A 20,833-nucleotide genomic window follows, 5' to 3' on the forward strand; every position below is an offset into this window, starting at 1 on the left:
AAAAAAAAAAAAAAAAAATAGACCTGATATAGAGCTAACTGATTAAGAATCATTTATGAAATTTGTTAATAATACAGATTCCTGGACTCTAATCCAGACCTACCTAAAATCAGAATTTCATAGGTATGGGGCCCATGAGTTTGCACTTCTGACAGTTCCCAAGTTGATTCTAACAAACAGCTAGCCTAGAACTACTGTGACCCAACCAATCTCCCTGTTCCTAGTCTTTTCCTCTCCATTCTATTCACCACATGGCTGCCAGAGTGTCTGATCATATCATTTCAGTGCTTAAAATTCCTCAGTGGTTCCCTATTGCCTGCTTATAGAATAAAATCCTACTCTCTTGGCACAGCAAACAACACTTTCCATCCTTCCCTATCTGTCCTACCTACCTCTCCTGCCAGGCATCTTAAAGCCCAGTCCCATCAACTGCTACCTTCCGCTAACATTGACATAGTTCCCCAAATACTCTATGCCATTCTGCTTTTGCTCACGATGTTTTCATCAGCCCTTGCTCATCGAACTGATGAATATCAATTCATTATCAGTTCAAGAATCACCTCTACGAAGCCTTCTCTGGTGCCATAGCTTCACTTACCTATACAGTCACAACAGGCCATATGTACCTGTGTGTCCTTATAGCACCCTGTTCACATGTATTTTTGGTGCATACATCTAACTTCTTTTATTAGATTCTAAGCTCCTTGAGAGTAGGGACTATGCCTTGTTTACTCTCCTATTCCCAGAACTTAGCACAGGGCCTAGCATGTGGTAGAAGGTCAATAAATGTTTGTTAAAGGAACGAATGATTCATGGGCTCTGGAGAAGTGAACAAGCCAGGAACAAGACTAGATTCAGGTGTAAGTAACATATCTGGCTTTAGATACACTTAATAAACTAGAAAATAAGGGATTTTGAAAGGGATTCCTTGGAATATGGACTTCCAAGGACAACTCTGACACTCAACATTAATTTGGATATAACAGATCTAAACCTGGATTAAAAACAAAAAGGAAAACAACCAAAAAAACACCATAATATCATTACTTAATAGTAGTCCTGAAACTAACACAACATTGCAAATCAACTACACTCCAATAAAACTTTTAAAAAAAGAACAGTAGTCCTACTTCATATATTTTTTCAGTGTAGTTTCACATACCTTTTAATATGTTTAACCTTAACCTTTTAATAATTGTTAAATGTTTGGATTAAAGAAATGCTATAAACCTAATAAATTTATCTTTTAAAATATCAACATCTTAGCAACCTGGAATATTTGTTAGACATGTCACTGATGGAATTCTTTTCCTGCAAACCAATTTGCATTTCTCAATATAAGGCTTTAACACATTCAAAATATTTTTACCATTTGTTCGTTAACCTTTATTTTATATAAATTTTATTTCCTAAAAAAAAAGACAGGATGCTTGTGCAAAGTAAGTAATTAACGTTTGAGACTTCCTTCCTATTGGTCTAACTACCATGATATACCAATATACATAAACATCAATCTCTTTATTCTGAATACTTTTTAAAGATACAGAAAACTTCTAAGCACTAGTAATCCCACTGTATAAAATATCTGAAAGAAACAGAATTCAAAATATAAGGACAACACTGTTTGTAAAGTTATAAAAATCTTGCCGAAGAAAATGATACTCGAGCAGGGTTTATCTAAAACCACATTCTGGTTTTGTAATTCATATATTTATTTTCCTGGTAGGAAGCAAGAGTTCACTTCTTAAAAGGTTAACGTTTAAGTGGTTCTCAACTGGGAGTGATTTTGTCTCCCAGGGGACATTTGGCAATGCCTGGAGACATTTTTGATTATTATAGCTGAGGGGAATGCTACTGACAGCTAGTGGGTCAAGACCAGGGATGCTACTAATTATCTTACAATGCATGGGACAAACTCCCACAACAAAGAAATATCTGGCCCAAATGTCAACAATGCTGAGGTTGAGAAACCCTAGCCTAAAGAAACCAAATTTCCCATTATTTTGAAAAATCAAGAGTCTAAAATTATATCACACTACAAATTTAATAAGTAGGTAACAAACAGAAAACTAAAATAAAGACAGCCTACCTTAATACAATGTCGGTCTAGCATGATACGTCTCGGGTAATTCTGCTCTATGTTTTCAGCAATGTTCTGTATTGTTAACAGCTGTTCATCAATTTTCTGAAGCTTTGAGGTGAGATGCTCTAGCCCGCGAGCTGCAGAGCTTGGCGCAGGATGAGTGGTAGACACATCCTGTAGTAGTTCCCACAGAGGGTAATCTGAGGCATCTGACTTTGAGCTTGGTTCCTTGAATTGAAGATCTGGCTTCGGAGTATCTAAATATTAATAAAGGTAATATCAGAATTGACTACAATTAAAACAGAAATAGGGGCTTCCCTGGTGGCGCAGTGGTTGAGAGTCCCACATGCCACGGGGCGGCTGGGCCCGTGGGCCATGGCCGCTGGGCCTGCGCATCCGGAGCCTGTGCTCCGCAGCGGGAGAGGCCACAAAAACGAGAGGCCCGTGTACCGCAAATAAATAAATAAATAACAAAAAAAATCATAGAATAAATTTTTTTTAAATGAAAAAAAAAAAACCAACCAAAAAACAGAAGTAGGGCTTCCCTGGTGGCGCAGTGGTTGAGAGTCCACCTGCCAACGCAGGGGACGTGGGTTCGTGCCCCGGTCAGGGAGGATCCCACATGCCGCGGAGCGGCTGGGCCCATGAGCCATGGCCGCTGAGCCTGCGCATCTGGAGCCTGTGCTCCGCAACGGGAGAGGCCGCAACAGTGAGAGGCCTGCGTACTGCAAAAAAAAACAAAAACAACAACAACAACAAAAAAAACAGAAGTAGATGCAGATCTACTTTTTTGAAGACCTCATTTTAAGTCAACATAACATTCCCTTCCAAATCAGTTTTAACTTAATATACTTAGAAATACCATTTCAGCTTCTTGACTTCTGAGATTTGTCTTTATTGTGAGATAAGAATACATAACAGTGTTACCATTACCACAAAGTTCCATATACAATGCAATTTGAATGTTACTTTTATCTTCTGCTACAAAAATACACTTCATCAAAAAGCAACCTTACAATTTTTATTACTTTTTAAAACTCTCCTTGAAAACCAACAATGTCACACAGTAAAACCTAGGTCCAATGTTGGCCATTACTGCTTCTACGTGGGCTCTTAGGCAAACATTAAACCTCCCAAGGCCCATATCAAAGCCAATGACTGACTCTACTCTTAAGCCCAACTGATTGTTGTCACGAATTTAAAACACTTTTGGCTTCTGGGTCTTCTCCTCCCTATCTCGCTCTCCCTTCTCAGTTGTCGTCTTGGTCTTCCCTTCCGCCACCCACTCCTTTTACCCTTCAGTATTTCCAGGGCGCCAGTCTCAGCTCACGTCTCTTCTCACTTAACCCACCCTCTCTGGGTGAGGTCTCAGATGCACTGCTGACTCTCACATCCAAATGGCACTCTTTCTGAGCTCCAGCCTTTAAATCCATCTGTATGCTGGTCATCTCAGTTAGGCTGTCCCCAAAGCATATAAAACCAAACTCATCACTTCAGCCCATTCACCTTGCTCCTTCCCCGATTCCCCAGCTCAGGGAGTAAGCACTATCATTCACCCAGCTTCCCAAGCCAGAGGCCTGAGACACATTCGAGGTTCTTCCTTCCTTCAGTTCCAACGTGACACCAAATATTGAGGATCCACGTACCTATCATCTCCTCATTCCTACTACCAGTGCTTAGCTGAAGCTTTCACAACCAATGGACCCCAAACAGTATCCTTATCTCTAACTTATTTCACTTCTCTCTAGCCCAACTTCCACACAGGCCCTAGAGAGATCTTTTAAAACCCAAATCTGGTATTTTTCCTTTTCTACCTGAAATCCTTCAGCGTTTCTCTAATGCCTTCACCTTACAAGTTCAAATGTCTCAGTATGAGAGACAATGGCATCGTCTTCCCTTGGCCTACCTATCAAGCTCATTTCTCGCTATTTCTTTAAAAAACAAAAATTCCAAGCACACTGAACTTTAATTTTCTCAAACTCAGCAAGCTCCATCAAACCTCTGAGTCACTGCACAATCTATTCTCTCCATCTGTATGCACCTTTCCCTCGCTAGATCCTACTTTTAAGATTCCATTTAGGTGGCTCTCCCCTAAATAGCCCAAATCCTCCCCAGATATGGATTAGATGCTATTTTTCCCAACAGTCTCATCCTTATCACCGTAACTGCACTTACCATGCTGTATCATAATCATCTCTTTACTTCCCTGCCTTCCTTCCCCCCATGTATGAGCCCAAGGACACAGAGCCTGGTATTACTCTCTTCTTCAGTCCCAATATATTGTCCCTAACTTAGTGTTGAGTGAATGAAGAGTTGGTCAAATGAGGATTATGATGCCTGTCCTACCTAACTCACAGAGGTTTTGTGAAGATCAAATTATCCAACAAAATATTCTGAAAACTGTGGACTACTAAACAAATGTTAAGTAGTGATTATATTTCAGTCCCAGTCTAAGGAGAAGCTTCCCATGAGAAGATAAAGGTAAATTCCAGTGTTGGCAATGGCAGTCACATAATCTTTCCCTACCTGTTTTGGCCCTACCCTTTTTTGAGCTTGACTCTCACAGTACTTTGCCACCTATCCTTCTTGTTTCTTGGCAGCCTGCAGTATCTCCCTTATTCACGCAGGAAAGAATCTGGTGTGCAAACTTCAAGTAGAATATACAGCAAAAAAGAGATGGATGTGCTCAAAATCTGGAATGGCTTACATACATAATGAAACTAGTTTCCCTTCCTATGGAGAAACTGTTCCACTCTCACTGACTAACTGGAAAAAAATCACTTAGGAGATGATTTAAAATACTGAGTTCCACTGACCCTGCAATGCTCTCCCTCTGCCTAGCAAAGCTCTGCTTGCTGTTACTGATAGTATTCCTGTTGGAGATGGTTTCTAAAATAGTAAGCTACTGTCATTCAAAATGGTGAGGTCTCACTAAAACAGAAATGTATTGTTTGTTTGGCTTTTGCTTTTGTTTTAAATACCTAAGAACCCTGTCCCTCCCTTCTCCCAGCCTTTTCTTATAATACAAATCCCACTCAACTCTACTGTGACTATATTCTGACTCTTTAAAGTATACTATGTATACCATGATGGAATTTAATTTCACAATATAAAACTCTTCCTTTTAAATTGGCATTTTTAAGTTCTCTTTAGTAATAGTAGAAGGGTCCACTGACATATTTTCATGACTGATCTCCTCAGAGAAGGATCTTCAAAAGGTTGAATACAGACTTGATCTCACTGATGGAGGAAATTAACCTGTAGCTTATAGTCATTTTAAATGCTGTCCTAAGATATTCTGAGGTCACAGGGAGATCAGTCCGGTTCTAGTTTGTCAGAAGTTCAAAAGTCAAGTTGGTGTGAAAATGAAGGGAAACGAACAGGGTACTTAAGTAGTCGCAGGCATTTGGCTAGATGCAACCCTCATGACAACTCTATGAGGTTGTATCCTACAGAGATACAAGTGAGGATCAGATAAAGTTAATTACCTGCAAAAAGTCTCCAAGCTATTAAGTAACAGGGCTGAGACTGAAAGCCAGGTCTGTTCTATTTGAATCTACTGATAAAAGCCAAGGTCTTTTCATTTCCCCCACACAATTCCCCAGCCTGAAAGACTGTCAGCTTCAGACATCCTCCCTCCACTACCCATGCACCTAGCAGTCCCATGGCAGGGGAGAGAGAGGACAAAGCCTTCAAAATCTGAAATGCTGGTACTTATTGTATACACAGCTGTAATACACATGCTCTAATACATCCTAAGGTGAAGTTTCCCTGCTACCCATCCCTTCCTTGCTCCTCACATCTCCTGAGTGTCTGCTGTTGATGCACAATGAAAAGGCAGTGCTGGACTTTGCACCCAAGCAGCTGATGACCACAAGGATAGGTCCATTCCTCCCAACAGTTGTGGAAGCCAGAAGAGGCATTAGGTCTCTGCTGCAGGAAGTCTGATTACATACTAGATTAATCTAATGATTCACAGCATGTAATAAGTTTAGGTTTTGGAGAAACATTCTTCTAAATCTTGCAAATATTTTACAATAATGCAACCTGATTTATGACTATAAAACTGAATATTTTACTAATAAAGTACTATTGGCTACCAAGCCTGTGTATTTTCTATGTGCTATTCTAGAACTTCCCACCTTCTAAAATATGAGAATTCCTTTTTAACACCAAAACACTCATGAAATTCCACAGGATATTTATTTTTAGCCTCATTAATTGAGAAAAGACATATGCACAAACAGATCTGTAGTTTCCTTGCACAATATTCCTGGGTCCCAGGCTTGGAACCATGACTCTATCTCATTTACCTATCTGCCCCTACTCTCCTTAGCAAGGGAAAAACCCTTTTTCTGGTTTCCTCTGCAGTGATCAAGTTTTAGTGCTTATTTCTAACATAACGGTAATTCAGAGAAAGGGGAAAGTTATGTTATAAATCTAGGGCATTCACCTTTGTCCTGCTGTATGTCTGATGGTGGAGGTGAGGTGATGCAAGGCTCCTTCACTTCTGGAATGCCTGCTCTCCAGCTTCTTCCATCCAGAAAGGTTGGAGACACTTCTACAGGTTTAAAAAATAAATCCATAGCAGAATTGCCAGATTCTATCAAGAAAAGAAAGGCATAAAAAGATTGATTCTAAACTTATAAACAAGGTATTTAAAAGATTAATAGAACATTTCTAAATGTGAATATAAACATCTAAAATTACAGTGAATTTGGACTTCCCTGGTGGCACCGTGGTTGAGAATCCACCTGCCAATGCAGGGGACATGGGCTCGAGCCCTGGTCCAGGAAGTTCCCACATGCCACGGAGCAACTGGGCCCATGTGCCACAGCTACTTAGCCTGTGCTCTAGAGCCCGCAAGCCACAACTACTGAGCCCACGTGCCTGGAACCCGTGCTCCGCAACAAGAGAGACCACTGCAGTGAGAAGCCCACACACTGCAACGAACAGTCACTCCCGCTCGCCACAACTAGAGGAGGCCTGTACGTAGCAACAAAGATCCAACATAGCCAAAAATAAATAAATAAATCAATAAATACATTTATTAAAAAAATAAAATAAAATTACAGTGGATTTGGAGGAGGAGAGCTAAGAGACATAAGTAGGGGTAACAATGCTATATTAAAGAATTTTTCAAAATGTTTTAAATTTATTTTAAAAGTAGAAAAAATTATTACCTTGACCCTTAAAATTGTGCAGGGGAAGAGCATTAGTAACTGAAGCTGCCATGTAATGTAGTTCTGCAGAAGATGGGACTTCTAGACGATCGCTTTGCTGTTTGATACTATTATCATCTGAAGGCTCTTCTCTAACAGGTAACTTGTGTAGATCATCAGCTTCAATGTCAATCACATTTATGTAAGTGTGCCCAATCTGAACCAAAACACACAAAATCAAAGAGGGTTACATTCTTTTTACTTCTAGTACGGCCACTCTACCCTACCCCTGCCCCAAAAAGGTTTAATTCTCAAGGCAAGAAGAGCTTATATAAGCCTAACTTAGGGCAAACTTCAGGAAGTATGTGTGATGGTTTTGGTTTACAGTATTTGGGGGCACAATATTTAAATTTTAAGCTAATTTTTGACCTTTCCAACAAATCTATGTAGATGAGATTTTTGGCCTCATTTCACCTATACAACTGAATAATGCAGATGACCATAATAAAATTTAGCACAAAGGTATTATTAAAACTTCCAAATTTAGTACCGTTTCACTTGCTGAAGGTGACAGAGGTTTCTCTGATATTTCAGTGGAAAGTTTGAGATTCAGATATACATCTGGTGCCAAAAGTTGAGGAACATTGAAAGATTCATGTTCTAAAAACAAGAAAAATCAGGATAGTAAAAAAATCTGTAAATAGCTCTATGTCATTAACTTGGTAAGAAAAAGTTAGCAACAAACAACATTAAAGACATTTGTTGGACGGACTTCCCTGGTGGCGCAGTGGTTAAGAATCCACCTGCCAATGCAGGGAACACGGGTTCAATCCCTGGTCCAGGAAGATCCCACATGCTGCGGAGCAACTAAGCCCGTGCACCACAATTACCGAGCCTGTGCTCTAGAGTCCGCGAGCCACAACTACTGAGCATGCGTATCACAACTACTGAAGCCCGCGCACCCTAGAGCCTGCGTGCCGCAACTACTGAGCCCACACACTGCAGCTACTGACACCCGCGTGCCCTAGGGACCGTGCTCTGCAACAAGAGAAGCCACCGCAGTGAGAAGGCTGCACACCACAACAAAAAGTAGCCCCTGCTCGCTGCAACTAGAGAAAGCCTGCGCACAGCAAAGAAGACACAACGCAACCAAAAAAAAAAAAAAAGGATATTTGTTGAAAATCTAAGTAGAAGTTTCATAGGTATAAATAAATTAAAGCAAATTGTATTCTATTCTAAGGGCAAATTACTCTAGAATAATTCAGAATTGATGCATATTGACTATTGCTTTTCTCATATGAATGGCTCACAAGAATAATGAAATATCTAAGTCATACCAAGAACATGCTATAATTTCATTTTTCAATTTCAGATATATTAAGTCAGTTCTGCTTGCTTAAAATTTCAATAAAACCAGGCTTTAGGAAATTAATCTTAACTAATTTATTTTTTTACTTTCCACAGTTTCTTGTTGCTTGTTCGCTTGTTTAACCAGCTTTATGGAGATGTAATTCACCTGCTTTAAAAATGTACAATTCAGTAGTTCTTAGTATATATAAAGACCATAGCTAAATTTTACCACTTAAAATGTTTAATATCTTAATTTTACAAAAGTCATTAGCTTCTTATTCAAAACAATATAGAAGCCTGTCACAATAAGTCAGCAGTCTAACTCTGTGACTTTTGTCCTACAACTCTAATCTTATTTCCTAGCATTGTATTTTTTTCCCCTAGCATTGCATTTTTAATAGAACATTACTTTCAAATTTCACAAGCAAAATATAACTCGTTGCAATACTGAGTACTGGAAACTTGGCACCAAGGCTTGAATTTAAACCACGTGACAACCAAAAAACTAGAAAAAAAGGGCTTCCCTGGTGGCACAGTGGTTAAGAATCCACCTGCCAATGCAGGGGACACAGACAGGTTTGAGTCCTGGTCCAGGAAGATCCCCCTATGCCGTGGAGCAACTAAGCCCATGCGCCACAACTGCTGAGTCTGTGCTCTAGAGCCCACAAGCCACAACTACTGAGCCCATGTGCTACAACAACTGAAGCCCGCGTGCCAAGAGCCCATGCTCTGCAACAAGAGAAGCCACCGCAATGAGAACCCGACGCACTGCAACGAGAGTAGCCCCTGCTTGCCGCAACTATAGAGAAAGCCCGTGTGCAGCAACAAAGACCAAATGCAGCCAAAAATAAATGAATAAAATAAATAAATTTTTTTAAAAACTAGAAAAAAAGAAAGTGAAAATACTTAAATTATCATTCTATCTCTATTAAATCAATTGATTGGTTTAACTGCTTTTTTTTTATGGGGGTCGGTAACTCCTGTTTCAGCCGTCATGCAGACATAACCTTTAACTAGTCATGGTGTTCTCAGAAAAAAAAAGAAAAAAATCACACCTGATGAGGAAGAAATGATTTGCTGATTTTTATGACATTCAGAAACAACTTCTTGAGAACCAGCATCTTTATCTTGTAGTCAATTAGGAGATTTGGGACAAAAAGAGAAAACAGAAAAAGGATTTCACAAGCACAGAAAAAATTAAATATACAAGTGCAGATTTTTATATATTGTGTATAAAATGTGGTAGAAAAGTAGACAGCTTAAGAATTTAATTTTTAATTAATATGAGAATTTTAGATTTTATTATTATTTATATCCTGGGCCTGATCACCTGAATGAATAACAAACTTCTAGCAAATAGGCTGCTGACTTTAGAAGACTACAGAGCAGTCAAGCACCTCCTAGGCTTTCTCAAAGATACATTTAAAAATGTTTCTCAAATGCACACTCACCATTTGCATCAAAAAAATCTTATCAAAAAAAAACTTGTACATGCTCAACCTCATTCAGAAAGAAATAAAAATTAAAATAACAGAGGCCTTTTTCTTTAATCTACTGGATTGGTAAAGGGTAAAAGAGTTAGCTAAATCATAGTGATGAACAACGACAACAAAAAAGGCTCTAAGTTGAGGAACATTGAAAGATTCATGTTCTAAAAACAAGAAAAATCAGGATAGTAAAAAAATCTGTAAATAGCTCTATGTCATTAACTTGGTAAGAAAAAGTTAGCAACAAACAACATTAAAGACATTTGTTGGACGGACTTCCCTGGTGGCGCAGTGGTTAAGAATCCACCTGCCAATGCAGGGAACACGGGTTCAATCCCTGGTCCAGGAAGATCCCACATGCTGCGGAGCAACTAAGCCCGTGCACCACAATTACCGAGCCTGTGCTCTAGAGTCCGCGAGCCACAACTACTGAGCATGCGTATCACAACTACTGAAGCCCGCGCACCCTAGAGCCTGCGTGCCGCAACTACTGAGCCCACACACTGCAGCTACTGACACCCGCGTGCCCTAGGGACCGTGCTCTGCAACAAGAGAAGCCACCGCAGTGAGAAGGCTGCACACCACAACAAAAAGTAGCCCCTGCTCGCTGCAACTAGAGAAAGCCTGCGCACAGCAAAGAAGACACAACGCAACCAAAAAAAAAAAAAAAGGATATTTGTTGAAAATCTAAGTAGAAGTTTCATAGGTATAAATAAATTAAAGCAAATTGTATTCTATTCTAAGGGCAAATTACTCTAGAATAATTCAGAATTGATGCATATTGACTATTGCTTTTCTCATATGAATGGCTCACAAGAATAATGAAATATCTAAGTCATACCAAGAACATGCTATAATTTCATTTTTCAATTTCAGATATATTAAGTCAGTTCTGCTTGCTTAAAATTTCAATAAAACCAGGCTTTAGGAAATTAATCTTAACTAATTTATTTTTTTACTTTCCACAGTTTCTTGTTGCTTGTTCGCTTGTTTAACCAGCTTTATGGAGATGTAATTCACCTGCTTTAAAAATGTACAATTCAGTAGTTCTTAGTATATATAAAGACCATAGCTAAATTTTACCACTTAAAATGTTTAATATCTTAATTTTACAAAAGTCATTAGCTTCTTATTCAAAACAATATAGAAGCCTGTCACAATAAGTCAGCAGTCTAACTCTGTGACTTTTGTCCTACAACTCTAATCTTATTTCCTAGCATTGTATTTTTTTCCCCTAGCATTGCATTTTTAATAGAACATTACTTTCAAATTTCACAAGCAAAATATAACTCGTTGCAATACTGAGTACTGGAAACTTGGCACCAAGGCTTGAATTTAAACCACGTGACAACCAAAAAACTAGAAAAAAAGGGCTTCCCTGGTGGCACAGTGGTTAAGAATCCACCTGCCAATGCAGGGGACACAGACAGGTTTGAGTCCTGGTCCAGGAAGATCCCCCTATGCCGTGGAGCAACTAAGCCCATGCGCCACAACTGCTGAGTCTGTGCTCTAGAGCCCACAAGCCACAACTACTGAGCCCATGTGCTACAACAACTGAAGCCCGCGTGCCAAGAGCCCATGCTCTGCAACAAGAGAAGCCACCGCAATGAGAACCCGACGCACTGCAACGAGAGTAGCCCCTGCTTGCCGCAACTATAGAGAAAGCCCGTGTGCAGCAACAAAGACCAAATGCAGCCAAAAATAAATGAATAAAATAAATAAATTTTTTTAAAAACTAGAAAAAAAGAAAGTGAAAATACTTAAATTATCATTCTATCTCTATTAAATCAATTGATTGGTTTAACTGCTTTTTTTTTATGGGGGTCGGTAACTCCTGTTTCAGCCGTCATGCAGACATAACCTTTAACTAGTCATGGTGTTCTCAGAAAAAAAAAGAAAAAAATCACACCTGATGAGGAAGAAATGATTTGCTGATTTTTATGACATTCAGAAACAACTTCTTGAGAACCAGCATCTTTATCTTGTAGTCAATTAGGAGATTTGGGACAAAAAGAGAAAACAGAAAAAGGATTTCACAAGCACAGAAAAAATTAAATATACAAGTGCAGATTTTTATATATTGTGTATAAAATGTGGTAGAAAAGTAGACAGCTTAAGAATTTAATTTTTAATTAATATGAGAATTTTAGATTTTATTATTATTTATATCCTGGGCCTGATCACCTGAATGAATAACAAACTTCTAGCAAATAGGCTGCTGACTTTAGAAGACTACAGAGCAGTCAAGCACCTCCTAGGCTTTCTCAAAGATACATTTAAAAATGTTTCTCAAATGCACACTCACCATTTGCATCAAAAAAATCTTATCAAAAAAAAACTTGTACATGCTCAACCTCATTCAGAAAGAAATAAAAATTAAAATAACAGAGGCCTTTTTCTTTAATCTACTGGATTGGTAAAGGGTAAAAGAGTTAGCTAAATCATAGTGATGAACAACGACAACAAAAAAGGCTCTATGCAAGAAGTTACTCACTGAAGCATCATTCATAGGAGAAAAATACTGGAAACCACCTAATACATTCATTCATTACATTAATGAAGAAGTCGGTCAGGCAAAATTCCAAATAATAGCTCCTCCAACATTTATTTCCTCTATTTTTGGACACAGTTACATATATTCTTCCCACACTAAACCCAATCTAGTCCTTCTCTTCCTAACTCAACTTCAGTAGCCATGGCTTCAGGCCTCTCAATCTTAGGCATAAAATTCTAGTAAAGTCAATTATGGCACAGAGAACCCAAATTCAAAATGTTATTTCTACCAGGACTTCCCTGGCGGTCCAGTGGTTAAGACTCCGCTCTTCCAATGCAGTGGGTGCGGTTCAATCCTTGGTCAGGGAACTAAGATCCTACATACTGCATGGCGCAGCCAAAAAATAAAAAATTTTAGAATATATATTATTTCTACTGATTTAGGATGTAGTCCATGGCATTTTTAAACAAATACCTATTACGTTTTAATAAAGTTACCATAAATTCAATTTAAAATTTAGTTTTAGTTTAAAATGTGTAAAGTATATACCAGGGCTGGGGACAAGAAGCTGGGATGAGTAACTAATATCACATAATTTTATTCATTTATTTTTTACTTAAATATTTATTTATTTGGCCGCGCTGGGTCTTAGTTGCGCCATGCAGAATCTTCATTGCCATGTGCGGGACCTTTAGTTACAGCATGCAGGATCTTTAGTTGAGGAATGAGGGATCTTTAGTTGTGGCATGCAGGATCTCTCAGTTGAGGCATTCGGGATTTAGTTCCATGACCAGGGATTGAACACAGGCCCCCTGCATTGGTAGTGTGGAGTCTTAACCACTGGACCACCAGGGAAGTCCCTATCACATAATTTTAAATTCCCTTTAAATCACTGTTTTGAAAAAAAAGTTGAGATATATTAAATATTGCAAAATGTAATGAATTTTAAAAATTAAAGTGAAATAGCATTTTACCTGGGTCTGTATTTGTACTTGCATCCTGACATCCTTTAACTTTCTTTTTTACAGAGGCCATGAAATGCAATCCAGCTGAAGTATTAACATTATCCTGGAGTTTTTCTTAAATATAACAACAAAACATTGGAAGCAATCATTGAGAAGCCAATATATTACCAGGAGCCCAGAAGCAGAGTACCTAACTCAAGGGAGGTGAGGAATTCAGTGTCAAGATGTTACCAAAATGGACTTTCTGAGTGAAGTGGTATCTAAGTCGACCCTCACAGGCAGCTCAGTAGAATTAAAACCAAAATTGTGAAGGACTCTGTATGCCCAGGCTAGAAACCTATTCTTCTGACTGATGAAGATCCAGTAGAAGTTGTTGAGCAGGGAAATGATATGGTCAGACGGATGTTCCAGAGAAACCACCCCAGCCAGTGTGTGAAAATAAATTTGAGTGGATAAAATTAAAGTAAGGCAATCAGATAGATGAGGCTGCTGCAGCAGTTCAAATAAGTACCTAGTAATGGTGAGGAATAGAGGAGAGAGGATAAATTTTAGAATTACAACGATAGTAAAACAGGCAAGAACTGGCTACTGACTGGTTGAGAGGGGGAAGGGGAAAGCAGAACTCAGAATAATGTGTGTTTTGATGTTAAGTTGGTAGTGACACAAATGGAGATAGAGAACACAGAAGAACAAACCAGTTGGTAGGGAAGGGATAATGAATTCAGACTGCACATGCTGTACCTGAGGTAATTTCCACCCTGGAGGAAACATTCAGCAGGAAGTAGAATCAAAGTCCAAAGACTATTATGGGAGTTTAGGTTTTGATGTGGATATTCCTGGGAGAGTACCCAGGGAGTCTAAGTAGAATAAAAGAGTATCAATGATGGCACTTGGTAGTATAATAAAAAATATTTATATTTGGTCTTTGTCCTTGGTTCCAGGAACAAAACTCCTTACACCCTTGGATTTTCCTGAGTGGTAGGAGTATGTTTTGTTATTCATGATGAGCCCCTTTTAATCATATTTGAGTTTAGGCTAATGACTCCTGGCAGGCCCCTAGATAGTTTCAGGATGGGTGCTGGTCACCAGAGGAACCAACTATCAGCCCCGCCTTACTCCCACCTCCACGGAAGGGACAGCAGCTGGAGTTCAATCACCAATGGCCAATGATGTAATCAATCATGCCTATGTAATGAAATTTCAGTAAAAACCCTGAGACAACGAGGCTAAGGGGGCTTCTAGGTTGATGATTAAGTGGATGTGCTGGGAATTGGTGCACCCAGAAAGGGTGTGGGAGCTCTGTGTCCTCAAACCCCATACCTTGCCCTATGCATCTCTCCCATTTGGCTGTTCCTGAGCTGTATCCTTTATAATGAAACTGTAACCACAAATAAAGTGCTTTTGTGAGTTCTAGAGTTGTTCTAGAGAATTAGTAAACCTGCTGGTAGGGGGTGGGGGTGTCATGGGAATCCCTGAATTTATATGTGACCAGACAAAAATGCAGGTGTTGGGGGACCCCATTTGCAGCTGGTGTCTAAAGGAAATAGGGAGTCTTTTGGGACTGATTCCTTAACCTCTGGGGTCTGTGCTAACTCTAGGTTATTAGTGTTAGAATGGAATTGAATTATAGGACACCCAGTAGATGTCACAGAATTGGAGAATTGTTGTTGTTTGGAATGACACAATATACATTCACTGGAGTACTACGCAGTCATTTTAAATGACATTGCAGAAGAATATCTAGTAAAATGGGAAGATATATACCTTAATACTAGTATGTAAAAACAAGTAAGTTATAAACAAGTAGAGGAGGTATTCTTTTTATATATAAATATATATATATACACACACACATATATAATTTATAGATATATAGAGAGTAGGGATATTCAGAAAATAAACTCTAGAAGAATATTAACACTGGTTATCTCTAGACAGAAGGATTATTGGAGATTTTAATATTGGTCTTATTTCGTACTTGCATTTTCTAAATCTTCTCCAGTGAATATGTACCACCTTTGTGAAGAGAAAGAATGTTATCAAGAATGAAAAAGAAAATGGTTTTAAGACAAGTGTGTGGAAAAGAAGAACACCAGACAGATTAAGCAGCTGAGAAACAGAAGCTAAGCAGGTCAGTGAGGAGACAACTGCTCAGCACGCAGAGGCCTGATGCTGGGTCGTGGCACCAAAAAAGGGAGGGAGCACCAGGCCAAGGATTATGTGAAGGAATGGGGTAACAGATGTGAGGGATAAATCAGGGGTGACTTCCAAGGTAAAAATCTTGTCCAATCAAATGAGTGGTGATATCACTAATGGGAAAATGCCAGTTTAAAATGTGGACATTGGGCTTCCCTGGTGGCGCAGTGGTTGAGAGTCCGCCTGCCAATGCAGGGGACATGGGTTCGTGCCCCGGTCCAGGAGGATCCCACATGCCGCGGAGCGGCTGGGCCCGTGAATCATGGCCACTGAGCCTGCGCATCCAGAGCCTGTGCTCTGCAACGGGAGAGGCCCCAGCAGTGAGAGGCCCGCGTACCACAAAAAAAAAAAAAAAAAAAATGTGGACATGTTTTTTTTGTTTTTGTTTTGGCCACGCCATGCAGCTTGTGGGATCTCAGTTTCCCGACTAGGAATTGAACCCAGGGCCACCACAGTGAAAGCCCAGAATCCTAACCATTAGGCCACCAAAGAACTCCCGTGAACATGTTGAATTTAAGGGGAAAGTAGAAAAGAAAGAGGGGGAAGATGTATATTTGAATGTCATCAAAAAAATTTAAGAGCTGAAGTCATGAGAGTGAATGGTTGCAGAGGCACAAGAGTGTTTGTGTGTATATGTGTGAAAAATACTGAAGAGAAAGGCTGGAGAACATGCACATTCAGTGGCAAGAAATGAATTGACCAATTCAAGAAAGAAAAGAATTTACTATCTATGAACAAGTTCTTTTTTCTGAACTGATTCCTTTACTTTAATGTACATGTATTTTCTATGATTAATTTGACTCCAGGCGTGTTCTCCAATAATTTCCTTTTAGGCCTTATATATCAATATCTTATTTGAGATTCTAATTAATTGCATTGCTCTACTATAGGGGTTGGTAAACTCTGTAAAGGGCCAGATGATAAATATTTTAGGCTTTGTGAACCATATGGTCCCTTTTGCAACAAATGGAACCTGCTGCAATGTGAAAGCTGTCATAGACAATGTGTAAATAAATGGGCATGCCTGTGTTTCAATAAAACTCCATTCACAAAAGCAGGTGTAATCCAGATCTGGTCTGAGGGCCATACTTTGTCAACCACTGCTCTAACGGATAACACATCAAAACAAACACATATACATACATACACACATAAACACCATCCTGTCAAAGATAACATGAAAGCAATTTGGTCTCATTTTTATCTACATATTTTTATATTTTTTTCATATATCATAACTAACATTTTAACAGTGCTTACAACATACAACACTTATGTAAACATTTCTGCTTTTCCCAGTATCCCTGGGAAGTGGGTAGGTATCTACATATTTTTAGAAAGCTGATTTTAACTCTGAATGGAGATGTGACATTAATCATGCATATACATACCAAAAGGAATGTCAAAGTCTTCCAAAGGCTGGGAACCATGATGTTCTTGTTGCTCCTAAATGAATCCCCAAATGATCAAGTTATGATTAACTCAAAGACAGTCATTATTTTGAAAAAAAAAATTCAATAGCTATGAGAAATGTTGATTTTTTAGGTATAGTTTAAAATCCTTTAATTCTAGAAATATTTATTCTATCAAATTATTTACTCTATCAATGTAACTCCACAAAGATACTTATGAAATTCACAAGTCAAACAATAAAAAAGAGGATTACCAATTTAATGCAGTTACTAAATTACAATATGCAATTCTTTCCTGCAAGACTAGCTTTAACTCACAAATAATATCAAAACTGTTCATGGACTCAACATTTTACTAAATGCCTCTAGACATGTTCTTGAGGACTTACTGAAAAAAGGGTGCTAAGATTCAAGTAAACAAAACTATTTCTGTTTATTTAAACTCTTGTTGCAAATACAGGTAAATAGTCACCAAATTTAGAAGGAATGTTCGCAAAGATGTGATATAAAATATAGGTTGCATAACAAACCTATGTTTGGGAAATCTAGAGGCACCTAAAAGAGTTAGGTGAAACTATCATAGGAGAAACCCAAATAACATGATATGCATTAAGACGTCATAGAAAAAAGGAAGAGTGATTTCAAATATAAGTCACACAAGCAGATGCTCTAAACTACAGTTTTTGATTTACCAACAAGTTGCTTTTCACATTCACAACTGTTTGTCTACTGTTGCACAGAGGGATGCAGCAGAGATTTATGTGCTTAATGTTGCTAAGGTTCTCCTAGTCACAATCAGAAGCTTCCAGCAATCAGACGACTAGATAAACCACAGACATTCTAATCTCTGCGTACATGCAGACCAGGGAAGAATGTATTATAGTTTTTCTATACCTTGGGCTTCATAACTACTTCTGAATCATTATCATTAATGATGAAATCCTCTGGTTGGAAAGTCACACTTGGTTTTCTCCTTAGTTTCTCTGATCTTTTTTCTTGCAGCTCTTTTTCAGCTCGTCGTCTTTGTCTATTAAAAACAATTGTGTAAAATATATTTTTACTATTTTAGTAACATCAGTTTTTCATTTGTATCATGCTATGCAGTGGGACAGTTATCAAAATTTTGTCAATAAATTATTTTCAGTGCCATTTAATTAAATTAGCAAGATATTCTGCTAGAATACAAGCAAATATAAGCAGAAGGCAGGGACCCATGAAAGTTATTTCTAGTTCCTCTACTACTGAACTGACTTTTCTGTGTTAGTCACTAGAGTCCCAGGTTAGAGTTACACCTTTTAGGTAATTTTCAAATTCTCTTTTCTGCAGATTCTAAGCTGGCCCCAGAAACCCTACTGGATACCTCTATTCACCTATCTGAAGAAGTTAGGCAAACTCAGTCACCTCAGCAAGGAGGAAATCCCAGCAAGGAGGAAGGAGAGCCCAAAAAGTTAAGGGGAAAACTTACTTTGAAGAGGGTTTACCTGGAAAAGATGGAAGGAAAGACCATTTCTGGAAAGAGAGCACTGGTAGTAGATTTTAGGGTCTGATAAATGTGAAATTTTTAAAGTATTTTCTAAACTAAGTAATAATCTACCAGTTAATACATGTTTTGAACATCCATTATGAGTAAAACATTATAAATGCTCTTCATTAGAAGTCACAGCCTTGCTTTTTACATGCGCATTTCTTAGTGCCCTGAAACAATTCACATCACTGCTTCCTGTAAGAGTCTGGAGGATATGGTAAGAAGAATAACAATAAACGTTACTTCAGTGTATTGGACAGTATATGGAAGATTTCATGATATCAAATATTTGTGCTGCAAAAGATGACTGCTCATCTTGTTAGAGAAAAATGTAAAAAGAAACCTCTAGCCTATGAATGCCAGGAAAGAATTCCTTAATAAAATGTAAAAAATAATAGTATTTGTTTCTCACATTATAGGAATTTTTCTCATCACAAGATGTGTTCAAATGCATGACACTTGACAAGGAAACTGAATACACAATTGTGTCAGGCTGGGAGGTTGAACCAGATAACTTCCATCTTATAACTATATTATTGTCACTAATAATAAACTTGCAGGTACATTTGCAGGTATATGCTCAAATAAAATTTCACTTAAAACTTGCCTTTTTTTACTGTCCTTTCCTTGTCTCAATTCAGATGATTCTATTTTGACTTGTAGAAGCTGGAGGTGTCCAGGACCGCCTTGTTCAAATAAATTATGCGTTAATTTTTGTTGCATTTGTTTAAATGCAATAAGGTTTTCAAGTGGAATAAGTTGTGGGTTTTGGTACTATAAGAAAAAAACAAAGCATGGTAATTTAAAATTACAAACTTCAATTAGGCAATATGTTAATAAAAAACTGAGAAACACATTGGTTTAAATTAAACTAAGACGTGCAAGAAATAGAACATATCAAAGAAAACAAACTGATTTGGACTGGTAAGACGAGTACGCAGATCTTAAAGTACAAATGATTTTAGAAATCATTTCCTGAAAATTTCAACTGGGCATTTTATTTCAGAAATTATGTTAAAAGTCCTCATCTTCTTCATTTCTTTTTCATATTAAAAATCTTCCTTCTTAAAATTATAAATGAAGTTATATAACGTCTAGCTTTGATTTAAAATTCTTTGGAATAGGGAGGATGCACACGGGTGGAGATTACGGATGGAACAGATTAGCAATATGTTGATAACCACTGATGCTGGGTGATGGTAACTTGGGGGTTCATTATACTATTCTAATTAAAAATATTTCTTTAGAACCTTCCCAAAATGTCTACTTTTCCACTCCTTTAAAATCCTTTCTTTTTTGTTCATAATACGTTCAGAAGAAAGGAAGGCACGATAAGTACTTTTTCTAAGGAATGACCATTTCTTTTCCCAGCACCATTTTCAAATCTTAAAAGTGTACCAGAGAATGAATTACTCAAATACTCAACTATACTGACTTATAAAACTAGAACCTAAACAATCTTAATTTCATAAATCAAAGGTTACAACTTTAAAGATGATTTGGTGGGTTTATAAAGATTTAATCTTTGTGTTTAAAGTATTTTTAAAAGATACAATTTTTTAATATAATTAAATATAATTAGATATAATTAGATAATATAATTAGATATAATTTTTTAATAAGTAAAACTACTTACAGACCTGGGTCTAAATTTAACAATTTTAACCTGTAGTAGATTTGAAGGGAATCATATCACAATTGCTAGGAACCCCAAACAATGCTCTCTCTCTAGACAGACAGACAGATACTCATACACATACACACACACACACACACACACAAGAACACTGGTCATTTTATTTTACTTCTTATTTCTTCTCTGAGCAGAATCTCAGAAACATCTTTTTGAAAGAGTCTAGAAAACTCTGGTACTGATACACGAAAAAGACCTAAAACTTTTAAGGTACTCCATTATTATTTTAAACCAAATTTTATATGTTGTTTTCAATAAGAGAAGCATTATTTCTTTAAAAAGAAGTGTGTGGGCTTCCCTCGTGGCGCAGTGGTTGAAAGTCTGCCTGCCGATGGAGGGGACACGGGTTCGTGCCCCGGTCCAGGAAGATCCCACATGCCACGGAGCGGCTGGGCCCGTGAGCCATGGCCGCTGGGCCTGCGCATCTGGAGCCTGTGCTCCGCAACGGGAGAGGCCACAACAGTGA

General features: G+C 38.1%; 1 protein-coding gene across 1 annotated transcript in view; it reads right to left on the minus strand.

Annotated features, from left to right (window-relative positions):
- The window catches only part of CPLANE1 (ciliogenesis and planar polarity effector complex subunit 1), a 134,145-nt gene that overhangs the window by 53,144 nt on the left and 60,168 nt on the right, over nucleotides 1-20,833 (minus strand). Inside the window, exons 35-43 of the mRNA XM_024754652.1 lie at nucleotides 19,282-19,448; nucleotides 18,044-18,176; nucleotides 17,129-17,183; nucleotides 13,551-13,655; nucleotides 11,992-12,063; nucleotides 7,796-7,905; nucleotides 7,267-7,462; nucleotides 6,537-6,686; nucleotides 2,090-2,340 (exon numbers count right to left, since the gene is read on the minus strand). Of these exons, the coding sequence (XP_024610420.1) occupies nucleotides 2,090-2,340; nucleotides 6,537-6,686; nucleotides 7,267-7,462; nucleotides 7,796-7,905; nucleotides 11,992-12,063; nucleotides 13,551-13,655; nucleotides 17,129-17,183; nucleotides 18,044-18,176; nucleotides 19,282-19,448 (1,239 nt within the window). The remainder of the gene's footprint in view (nucleotides 1-2,089; nucleotides 2,341-6,536; nucleotides 6,687-7,266; nucleotides 7,463-7,795; nucleotides 7,906-11,991; nucleotides 12,064-13,550; nucleotides 13,656-17,128; nucleotides 17,184-18,043; nucleotides 18,177-19,281; nucleotides 19,449-20,833) is intronic.

This window comes from Neophocaena asiaeorientalis, unplaced genomic scaffold, assembly GCF_003031525.2.
Source record: "Neophocaena asiaeorientalis asiaeorientalis breed wild unplaced genomic scaffold, Neophocaena_asiaeorientalis_V1.1 scaffold229, whole genome shotgun sequence".
In the NCBI taxonomy this organism is placed as follows: Eukaryota; Metazoa; Chordata; class Mammalia; order Artiodactyla; family Phocoenidae; genus Neophocaena; species Neophocaena asiaeorientalis.